This window comes from Lytechinus variegatus, chromosome 10 (assembly GCF_018143015.1).
Source record: "Lytechinus variegatus isolate NC3 chromosome 10, Lvar_3.0, whole genome shotgun sequence".
Classification (NCBI taxonomy): Eukaryota; Metazoa; Echinodermata; class Echinoidea; order Temnopleuroida; family Toxopneustidae; genus Lytechinus; species Lytechinus variegatus.
This window is the reverse complement of record NC_054749.1, coordinates 15,201,188-15,213,701: the sequence shown is the minus strand read 5'-3', so window position 1 is coordinate 15,213,701 and position 12,514 is coordinate 15,201,188. Positions and strand designations below refer to the sequence as shown.

Below are 12,514 nucleotides of genomic sequence, written 5' to 3'. Positions count from 1 at the left end.
CATCATGGGTAAAATACCTCTTTCTTACTTTTCTTTCTGTTTTTCGTAGTTTCTATCAAGGTAAAGAGTACACATTTTTCTGCAGGTTGTCAAAAATAGGGGGGGCGGGGCCGGCTCGGCCCCCTCCTGGATCCGCGCCTGGTATTTATAATTATTCAGCTTTAATTAAATCTATCCTATGAAACCTGAATTTACAGTCGATTTCCACTCATATCCTTCACCGAATCAAAGAGATTCGGCGTTTCTTTTTTGTCACAAATGGTTTTTCATACCAGGAATGCAGACGACTCCGGCATCCTCTCTATGTTGACAATCATTTATTCCCCAAGCGTTCCTTCTGCACTTAGAGATTGAAGTTTCCGTGCCAGTGCACCTCACATTATCCAGGTAAATCGGTCCAGTTCCTGGTCCAAATGTAGCCGCTCGTATGGTATAATCAAGTGCACCAGAGAACCCAAGCTGCCTGCAGACAACGTCAGCATCTTCCTGACCCCAATAATCATCGCAGACTGTCCCCCATTGCCCGGCATACAACTCAACGCGACCTTGACTGGATGTACTCCCTGTTCCAGCTAGTCGAATTTCTACAATAAATGAGAGACGACAATATTGATCATTCGTTACTAAACGAGGGAAATTGTTTTGTTATTAACCCCCACCCCCACCAAAAAAAATGGTCACAAATGGTTAGGTAAAATGCCGTAGAAATAAAATCATAGATTTTAAAAGGAGCCTGTAACGGTGAAATTAAAGGTCACCTTGGTGATCCACAATATCATTAAGTTGTGAGAGGAGCTTCTGGTCATAAATTGCAGACATTTTGAGAAATTAGTAGGCTAACCCTGTTTCATTTTTGGTCAAAACAGCTCATGGCGTATCTTTAAAAATTCTGGTCAGGAGAGGCAAACGTTCTCGAAAACTCATAAAAAAGTCATCGCCATATCTGGAAGCACTTTACCCCAAAAATAGTTTGGTAGGGGCACATTCAGCCCGTTCACCCCCCCCCCTCCTTGAAAGCCACAAAAAACAGTAGATTCTACAGTAAATTTTGTGCATTCCCAAGTGTAATTCTTTTTTTATCGTCAAATTTGTCGTGACATTAATCACTATCATTCGGAGTGAAGACCCCCCCTTTTATTTATTTTTTTTTGGGGGGGCTTGTCATTTTTTAGAGAAAATTCTGGATGCCATACTGGGCACCCCCATCCACACACTGATCCTCCGGTGGGCAATATAATCTGCACCCGATTTCATTTTTTAAAAAGTTGATCTTATATCCAGTGGCGGCGGAACGTATTTTCGTTTGGGGGAACAAAGTAAAAAAAAAAGGCACTTACAAAAGGGCATTTTGGTGAAAATGGATATTTTCACCATGAGATTATCATCCGTGTGAAGAACTTGTGTGTTTTGTAGTAATAAACTTGAGCAAAGTTTTTTTAAAGTGATTTCTGATTGATATCTATATTTAGGTTTTATTTTTATCGCGAGCGAATGGTTTGGAACAATTTTCAAATCTGAAGTTTAAAAATCGCTTTTAGGTAAATTATGGATCTAATTCCTGTTAAAAGTGCATCCTTGTGAGATGCTGCGCATGCGTATCATGAGATCAAACTTTTGAAAATTTTATGTCATAAGACATGAAAAGTAAACATTCCGAGCAGTTTTTGTAATCATGACAATGGATGTGAATATAACTAAAGAATAAGCGTATCATGAGTTCAAACTTTTGAAAACTTTATGTCATAAGACATGAAAAGTAAACTTTCAGAGCATTTTTTGTAATCACGACAATGGATGTGAATATAACTAAAGAATTAACGCGAGTGCGAAGCGCGAGCTGAATATTTTAATGCACTATCCAGAAAAGGAACCTTTAAAAGACTGCATTTACTGACTCATGAATAGGATACGGGCTACAAATCTCACCAATCGGATAATTTGTGATATTCTAACCAGAAACCTGGACATTCTTGTCATTAACCAGACACAGAATGACTACCTTAATAAACAATAATTGGTGCGAGCGCAAAACACGAGCCAAAAATATATTCCAACGTGAAAACTGGACATTCAAAGCATTTTTGTAACCATGAACAGGACGAATGCCTTATACTTAACAATAATTGATACGAGCGCGAAGCGCGAGCCAAACAATTTTGTGATTATCTAACCTAAAATGTATTATGTTTCACTTGAAAATTATACTTGCTTATACCGGTATAGCGCTTAATAATTACTTTGTCAAAAGTCTCTAAGCGCTCTACAGTATATGCAGCAACCTTAAGAAAGGTTATTTCATTTTGAAAAAAGGGCATTTTCCATTTTGGAAAAGGACATTTTTTTCCTACAGGCATTTTTTTTTTGGGGGGAGGGTCCGCCACCCTGATGATATCAACTCTTGCTGGAATATCACAATTCTTCGGAAGAGCCCCCCCCCCAACGAATTTTCACTATTGTCACTCAAGGTAGTTGCGATTCCAGCTAGACTTGCTATCATATAGTAACTTTTTTATGAAATGGCCGGCCCCAAATAAATATGAATGTCAATGTTAATAAAGTCTCTTTCTTACCATAAGTGCATATGACACCGACATCCTCCGAATGTCGACAATTGTGTGTACCAACGGTTTTGTGAGGACAGTCAGCAATGGAGGATTCCTCGCCTGTGCAGCTAACATCGTCCAAAAGGATCCTTCCGGATCCGGGTCCAAATATCCGAGCTTTCGGTGAGTAACCGCCTTGAGCTCCATTTGAGTAGTCGAGCTGCCTGCAGACTACATCAACATTTTGCTGGTCCCACAAATCGTCACACACGGTCCCCCATCCACCCTCGTAATACACCTCCAAGCGACCTTGACTGGGGGTACTCCCCGTTCCAGCTAGACGCAAATCTGAATGATAATAAGTGATGCAATAAAATTAATTCACGTGATGATGCTAACAACATCAACATCCAACCTGATATGTAATAATCTTGAATATAATTTTTGATCAGGGATACTTGAAATGTCTTTTGTTATTTGTATGTCAAAATGTACAAAACAATATGTAATTGTTGAAAAAGGAAATAAACGAATAAATGAAATGAAATGGTTATAACAATAATGGCATCGATAAAGTTAACAATGATACGTAATTACGAATATATATATAGGTGAGTGAAAAAAGCGGTAGACTCGGGGTAGACATAGTGAATAAAATGAATCTGAGGGGGAGGAAGTTGCCCCCTTTCAAAAACTTATCTTGAATGAATTTCTTCGTCGTCCTCAAATGTACAATGTCAAAATATATGGAGTAAAAGATCAAAAACGGAAATAAAAAAGAACTTGTCGGGTTATTCTAGCTGACCTATTTCTTAGTATGCGCCCACCTCATTTCCTCAAAGCATATGGACCTATTGAAATCGGCTGAACATTCATCGGTTAGATGGTGAGAAGCAGTAGTCTAACCGGCAAAAGCGGTCGAGTTAGCAGCTACATGTATATGATATTGGTAACGCTGTATTACTGTTGTAAGCAGGCATTTGATAATTTTGAATGAAGTTTGCATGCCATTATTAGTTGACATGTCTTGTAAACCTCTGACAATAGGTGATCAAGGAACACATTTGTTTTGCTAATATATTAGCAAAACAAATGTGTTCCTTAATCACCTAGAATTGTATATATACAAGTCATATATATAATTGTATATATACAAGTCATATATATTATATACAAGTCATGATGATTTGTCGCAGGTTTTTTTTACAATGGCGAAATTTGCTTAACTCTTAAATTATGGGGCTTAGGCTAAGAGGGGGTGGGGTGGATGAAGGGATCTCTCTACAACCTTTAGTCTAGCTCCGGCGCGACAGGTACTTGGGATCGCGCCATCACTCGACTTGACGCATATATTGAGTTTATCAGCTGTTTCGGGAACATTGCAAAAAACATTCATAAAAAATAAAGTTGAAATTAGATGGTTGAATGTTTACTTCCAGTGGATAGTATAATATCAGACATTCCATCTCTGACAAGAATAGGGTACCTTAGCTACCATTTTTTTTTAAATTTATGAGCATTTATGAAGACAGCTCACGGGATCAAACTCATCACCTGACACAGTAAAGTAGCCATAATTCTTCCGCCAGCCAAATAATAGTTCCAAAGTCATCAATATCCCATTCTAATTTTTTTTTAAAATGAAGTTCATAGTTGCCCTCCCTAAAATCAGTGTTGATGGTCAATCATATTTATTCATACACTTTTGTCAATCAGCAATATATATTTTGAAAAATGGGTGGGGTCGAATGAATATCTTTTTCCTTTATCTTGATATTAGGCTCGTGGCACCTTTGGAAATAGAAAAACTTCATAAAAATGGTCAAGAATCGAGACAACTGATCATCTCATCTTTACGCGAGAACTAGTAGACGACGAAAGTGAAATCGGGAGAAATCAAAGTAAAATCTCATCGTACAGAAAGCGAATGCTGAAATTACTTCAAGAATCCGAAAGAGTAAATTATTGGCCATAAAAAGGAAATAAAAAAAGGCTTTAACGATTTGCACTCATCTTATCTGTATAAATTGAATTTTACGGGAATGTTTCATCCTGTAAGCTGCCTGTTTTGTTAGCCACAAAAATGACCTCGACTTGTTTCATGTGTCCCTCGTTCTTCCCACATTACTCCTGTTCTTCGCAAACTCCACTGGCTTCCTATTACTTCTCGTATCACCCACAAAATTCTTCTTCTTGCTTTCAAGTCATATCATGGTCTAGCTCCTTCATACCTTTCTGAACTTCTTCCTCGATATCAGCCAGTTCGAGTTCTTCGTTCTGCTTCTCGATCTCATACTTCATACAAACAATACGGTCAGCGTTCTTTCTCTTATGAAGCTTCATTTCCTTGGAACAATCTCCCCCTACATATTCGCAATGCTAACAGGCTTAATACATTTAAAGTCATGCTTAAAACTCATCTTTTTAAATCTTAAATTGATCATATCATAATTATGTTCATTGGCCCATTTGATGGTATTTCTTTATTCAGTGGCGTAGACAGGTCCCTAGACCTGGGGGGATGATCCCTAGCTGGGTCATACTTTATATATATATATATATTATATATATTTATATGTACATACATACATATATATATATATATATATATATATAATTAATTAATATATAAATATAAAGAATGAAGGAGATAACGTACTCGATAAAAACAAAATATCATGGGCCAAAGCAGACGAGTTAAAGATAACAAAATAACACGATCTGCCTCATGGATTATCTCGTGTGTCTTTTAATCACTTTGCTTTCAGCAATAAACAGGGCATCCAGTAATAAAGAAACTTCCTTGCACATTTTTCATGGCAGTAATCTTTTGTTTGATTAATGACAATGAGTAAAGATGATCATAAGAGAAATGTCATTTGTCGGATGTCTAGTTATCATCTTGGTCATGACAGTCCAGCTAAACATGATCTAGAATAACTAGTATTCCTTATATTACTAGTATAGTAGTATACTCTTTTAAAAGTAGCGATATTGTTAATGATCAAACGAATGAATCAACAACTAAAGGAATAAACAAATAAACAGCCAAATAACTAAAAAATATATAATTATAGTAATAGGGGTAAAATAAAAAAAGCTCAACATATTTCTTATCCACGTGCAGATATGCGGACACTAAAATGATAAGCACACTCTGTTTAAAATTACCATGATTACAAAGGCTTGATTGAATTAAGTATGGAAATGAAATAAACCTCACCGGGTTGTCGGAAGTAAACTGTATAGATAGTAACTTGTTATAATTTCGATTCATTTCTTATTATGTACCTTGTTATGATGATTATGATAAAAACATAGGTAAGGAAATGTAACAGTTTATAACCTTCAAACCTAGAAGACTGCGCACGTACAGAAATCACTGGTATAAGTATAATTCCAAAATACATTGCGCCTCGACTTACTTCTTCTTGAAACTGGAAGACGTTTATTTTCACCCAATATAGTTATGCAAAACAGTCCTTAACAGTAAAGGATTATAATGCCCAACATGAAGGAAAAACAGGCATACTAATGCTTCATATGGCAGTATCAGGTAACACGCTCGAAAGGAACATACTTTCTAAGTTCCTATTCTCTTGAACGATTCAATAATCAGTATAAGTACAAAAGTATGAACGCTAAATTAGACCATAAATTAATCTTATCCATGGATTGATTCAATCTGCCTTCGTGAATTAAGGCATGTCTATATTGGATGATTCTACCTTCTTTGAAAAGCGCAAAGTACTCTGAAAAAATTAGTGAAATAGTTCACTCTTTAAGGAGTGAAAATATGAAAGAGTGAATATTGAGTGAAAAAAACCTCGGATATCACTGAGGCCATCCAAAATTTGCACTTTCATTCCAAAATCATTCATTTACTAATTCGCTCCTTAGAGACTGAAACTTTTCACCTTTCCTTTGCAAAGTAGGGGTTGAGGACATGGTGCCCCGAGGACATGGCCAGCAGGGAAAAGGGTCGGTGTATGTGTATAGGTAATTTCTTATTAATCGTTTGAACAGTGTTGATGTGTTATGAAAGCAATTGCTCTGAAAGGGAGTGATTAAGCGACACTTTCTTAAATCTGTAATGAAATATTTTGAACTTATCTCCTTAGCAAATACATAATTATTATAAGGAAATGTACTTGGTGAAAATCTGAATAATGATCCTTAAATGTATATGACGACGCAAGACCGTTGTTATTACTTAAAACTTGCAAGTTGTAAATGCATATAACATGATTGACTCTGAATAAAAGTCCAATTTTGATCATGTTTGTCATTGCTGTACGTTATGATTATTACTGCTATTATTATTGATTGATTTTAACTAGCATTCATTGCTTTATTACTGTATAGTTTTGCTTCTTCCCCCACAGAAACCTGGGGGGGGATGATTGTACACACCATCCCCCCCACCTAAAATTCTGGGGGGGGGGGATGCATCCCCCATCCCCCCGCTATCTACGCCCCTGTCTTTATTCATGATCTGGTGAGAAAGTTGTAAATTGTAATAATGATACAGTTTGTTGTGCAAAGTATTTGTATTTCCTTTATACTTCATTTTCCTTTCTCTTAACCGCTTAGAAGCAATTTTGCGATTTTGCGGTTTATAAAATTGTTACTGTTGTTGTTGTTCGCGGGCTTCTAATCACCAACACCGAACTTGAAAGCACGATTTTCCCAATCCCTTGGGGTTGGTGTTGGTGAATGGGGAAATTACACGTAGATCGCCAACACCAGCTGTGATGCTCGGCTCATCAGCAGACGACATTCAACATCAGCGCTCAACACGAACTGCAGGAAATACGTCATATTTTCCGAGATCAATCCCAACACCAGCATCATTGCAAGTACGGTGTTTGTGTAATATTGTGTACATTCTAATTTGAATTTTCACAGATGTGATTTTATTTTCATTTCTTGGAAAAATTAAATATCTAGATTTCCCGCAGTTAATTTAATGACAGTTTACTTGAAAGTGAAAACACTGGGATTAAAAAAGTTCACGACTAGAATCTCAAGATTCTGCTCTCCTCAGTCGCAAGAAATTTAAACATCGTTAGTTGTTTTAGGAAGACTGATTCGAGGTATCTCGGAGACCACATACATTCGAAATTCCGAAGCTTCGTTATTCCGAAGGTTCGTGAGTCCGAAAACGAAATGAGGTTCGTAGTTCCGAAGGTTCGTTAGTCCGAAAACAAAGTGAGGTTCGTAATTCCGAAGATTCGTTAGTCCGAAAACGTAATGATTAACGAACCTTATTTCGTTTTCGGACTAACGAACCTTCGGAACAACGAACCTTATTTTGTTTTCGGATTTACGAACCTTCGGAACAACGAACCTTATTTCGTTTTCGGACTAACGAACCTTCGGAACATCAAACCTTGGGCTTGTTGCATAAAACTTTTTAATAATAATATAGGATATTTATATTGCGCACATTTCCACCTTGTTAGGTGCTCAAGGCGCTCCTATATTACCCGGCTGAGAAAACTCTGGTAAAAAATGAAAACTGAGGTTAGTCTGATATCTGCCATTGACTTTAACACAGGGCAAAAACTCCGATTAAAACAACCTGAGTTTTCTCTGGTAAAAAGTTTTATGCAACGGGCCCCTTATTTCCTTTTTGGATTATCGAACCTTCGGAATAACGCCACAAATGTTCGTATTAACGAACCCATTTACGTTTTCGGATTAACGAACATCGAGGTATAGGCAATTTACGTGTTTCGGAATTACGAACCTTCGGAATTACGAAGTGTAACCCAGAAGGAAAAACTAGTTCCACTGGACCAGTAAGACCTGTATAATTTTAGTAATTGGTAACTCTGGAAATTGGAACATCGGTTCACTGGTCTAACTGGTCATACTGGTCCAGTTAAAATTGTACTGGTCCAGTTAAAAATTAAACTGGTCTTGAATTACTGGAATTTTATACTGGTCTTGTTTCTGGTGTTTGTTACTGGTTTCACTGGTCTTCCTACTGGTACCCAATCAAGCTGGTCTTTACTGGTATTTTCTTCTGGTCTAAATGGTCTTCGAACTGGTCCTCGTACTGGTCTTACTGGATCAATTTATTACATGCATTTGGTTTGTAATATACCATGGTCAGTGAAATGTGATGGAAAAGATGGTTAGTAAAGTAATCTTTTTGCTGTTATTTTAAGTGTGATATATGAAATTACACATTTTCATTGTGAATTAGTTCACAAACTTATAAGATTTTTAAACAACAATGAGTGCTATTGCAAGGGTATTCTTGTCTAAATCCTGATTTTTCTTTTAAAAATAGGAAATATGCAAATGAAGTAAACCACGTGATCAGCATCATCAGAATTACTGGTATTACTGGTCTTCACCAGTTCAATTTCATACATGAATTACTTTAGACCAGTTGACTATATCAGAGGAATATATCTTATATATATATATATATATATATATATATAATTACTTTAATGATGTTAATACTTTATAATTAATTATGATAATATTAATAACAATAATGATAATTACAATATCAATAACAATGATAACAGTAATAAGAATGATAACATTAAAGATCATAATAGTAATAATTATAAAAAGAATGACGATAACATTGATAAATGATAACGATAATAACTTTTTCTGAATTGCAAGATTCATTTTCCATAATTCGTCAAATGAACTGATTTGAAATAAAGTCTTATTTATTGGACCAGTAACACCAGTTTGATGAAAAACTATTTAACTGGTATTAATACTTTGCCTTATCTGGAATGCAATTGTTTGAACTGGTCTCCAGTTGATTTCTTCTGATCCAGTTAAAAATCAACTAATACAGTAAACAGTATGCTGGAAACCAGTAAAAATCTACTGGAAACCATTTATTGGACCAGTAACACCAGTTTGATGAAAAACAATTTAACTAGTATTACTAATTGCTTCAACTGGAATGCAATTGTTGGAACTGGTCTGCAGTTGATTTTTACTGGACCAGGTCCAGTTAAAAATCAACCGGCCCAGTAAAAATATACTGGAAACCAGTAGAATTCTACTGGAAACCAATAAAAAAAATTTACTGGTCTTGCTGGTTTTTCCTTCTGGGAACACTCGGAGACATCACCGTGCAGTCTCCTTTTGCTATGGAGCAGGGCTTCAGTTTGTTCCCAGAGTGGTGACGCGGAGACGGTAGTTGCAATTATACGGGAGACTTTTTAGCAATTTTACCGCGACTGGCGAGAGGTGTCTCATCTCCTGGCTTGGAAACCTTAGCTTTCCGATCAGTCTCAGGGAGTTGGGCTTGGGAGGAACCCAAATTATTGTCGCGGAGACGTCTTGGAGACATGTTTTAAAATGAAAATGCCTCCGTTTTTTATTGGATGTTATTAAACTGACTTACCTGTTACGATGTCCACTCCGTCTGTTACTGTCCTAATCAGGGAACATAACAGCCAACACACCATACACGACCCACTATAGGCCTACCACTAATCATGGTTCAAAATATGACATCTTCGTTTATCAACAATATTGATCAACTTAAAGTTACAAGGAAAATCAGCGCATATTATTTTTTGAATAGCATAAAAGTGCATAATAAAGGCGTTAACAACCAATACTTTACCGTAATTATTATAGCCTCTCGCCAAACCGAGGCAGAGAAGAAGCAAGAATTTAACGTAGCCCTCCATCCATGGGTGTCGATCGGTATTCTTGGTTGGGGGGGATGATTGACACAAATGTTCTTGTGGATGGGAATATTTCAACATTACCCCCACTAAAATCACAAGTTAGGACATTTGGGAGTGGTTGATATGCATGGTGTTCTTGGAAATTCCTTTATTGTTGTAGTGTACTATACTTGCATAATTTTTTTTTGAAAATTCAATTTGTGTTACAAGTAAGCCTATTCTAAACTCATACCGAGAAAAAAATGACAAAAATTGACTGGACCATGTACATAGTGATCTGTTTATGATGTATACACAGGGGCGTCGATCCATTTTCAGATGGGGGGGACAAAATTATGATCAACGTTCCAAAGGCGCTCGATCACAATATATATATATATATACATATATATAACTCATGAGAAAGAGACACATATCTCACCTTCACCAACAATGCGAGCGCGAAGCGCGAGCTAAATGTTTTTAGTATGTCATGAAAACAGGAAAAATGTACCTGTTTAGTCATGAGGAGGGTCGATACATGTATCTCACTAGAGAGAGAGCTGAAATTTCTTTATAATATATTCTGACCTTAAAGCTTGATATTCTAAGCATTTTTGGTACCAATGATTAAGATGGGTATCTAGAAGAACAATAGATGCGAGCGCGAGCTGAAAATTTTGATATTTTGATCTGGAAAAAAGGACACTTTAATGGAAGATATATATCCAACAAAAGATTATTGCAAAATCAAAGTTCTTTTGAGGTTTAGAATTGAAAACGGGACATTATATTCACCTATATAATCATGAAAAATATGGGTTTTTTGGTACATGATGCGAGCGCGAAGCGCGAGCTGAAAATTTTTATATTCCAATCTGAAAAGCAAACATTTTGAGCACGATTTTAAATCAAAATCGAGTTGGTACGTATCTCAATCTCGCTTGCTGATTTCAGTGAAGCATTACAATCTTATTTTATTTTTTAGTTGCACATGCGGAATTATTGGGGGGGGGGCGAAACGATATGTTTGCCCCCCAATATTTTCATCGGTGGGGCGATCGCCTCCTGCCCCCCCCCCCAGGATCGACGCCTCTGTGTTTACAACTTCTCTTTTAAATCTAACCTGACTGGCAATATCTTTATTCTTCTTAATGCATGATGATAAAATTCAGATTCGGACCAATTAAGACTAGCACAAGTTACAACCTGTGTGGCTTCTCATGCGCCATCGGGCTTACCGTCATTCCTTTATTTATCTTGCCACCCTTTTACTCCCGTTTATTTTTCCACCCTTTTGAGTTAATGATTTATTTAAATTAATTTATTCACCACTGGTGGGATGGAACACCCTATCAACAAGAGTTGATTTTCGTTGGGGTCCTTTTATGTCATGTGTTAAAAAATATCAGATACATAAAAATTTCATTCTTTTTATCTTGAACCTCCACCCATCTGTTTAATAGTCCTGAAAAAGAATGTTTTTATTTAATAACAATATACACAAATTGCGAGGGAAACAAACTGATTGATGGCATGCTATGATCATCATGATCAAACTTTTTAATTTTTTCATCATTATTATTATAATTTTTCTACCCTAAATTATTGGGGGGATGATAATACAGGCCATCCCCCCCACTTGAAATATTGGGGGGGATATATCCCCCCCATCCCCCCCGTGATCGACACCCATGCCTCCATCACAAGGTGAATCCGTGGTGTAGGAAAGTGAAAGGAAAAATGCTCTTTTTTTCTTGACCGAATTCTGTTTTATATTGACAGCTGAGCAAAGACTATTTTGCTCAGTTTTTTTTTTCAGCTGACCAGTGGAATGGAACTGTCTTAAGAATAAGTGCATGAGATCCCTCTAAAGTAAATAAGTCATCCACTGATTCTTTGAAAAGCTCAACAAAAAACAAGGACATAAAACATATAAAGAAGGAACCTGGCAGTATGTCTCAATAAGTAAAGAAGAGTAATGAAGAGGTGAGCGTGGGCGAGACTGGGTACTTTGGTAGAAACGAAAACTACAGAAAGAGATAAAAGAGTATATAGAGGCAAATAATATATTTAAGCCCCCCCCTCCCGCAGAAAAAAAAGTTTACAGTTCGGGTATTTTGCACTGAAGTACAGCTTATTATATCTGGATTCAAATAGGACTTAATACTAATTCTTCATTATTAAAGAGGTCATTTCATTGGATTTGGTCTTGTAAAAAAAGAAATTCTATTTGACATACAGTGCATTTCTCAGTGGCGTAAATTCAGTCCGAGTAGTAGTAGTGGGGGGGGGGTGATAACAATA

The 12,514-nt window shown here is 36.6% G+C and overlaps 1 protein-coding gene across 1 annotated transcript in view; it reads right to left on the bottom strand.

Annotated features, from left to right (window-relative positions):
• LOC121423010 (deleted in malignant brain tumors 1 protein-like) overlaps nt 1–12,005 on the bottom strand; it is a 26,748-nt gene extending 14,743 nt beyond the window's left edge. Inside the window, exons 1-4 of the mRNA XM_041618280.1 lie at nt 11,906–12,005; nt 10,162–10,222; nt 2,571–2,891; nt 273–584 (exon numbers count right to left, since the gene is read on the bottom strand). Coding sequence (XP_041474214.1) covers nt 273–584; nt 2,571–2,891; nt 10,162–10,222; nt 11,906–11,911 — 700 coding nt within the window. The 5' untranslated portion in view covers nt 11,912–12,005. The remainder of the gene's footprint in view (nt 1–272; nt 585–2,570; nt 2,892–10,161; nt 10,223–11,905) is intronic.
• Nucleotides 12,006–12,514: the final 509 nt, after the last annotated feature.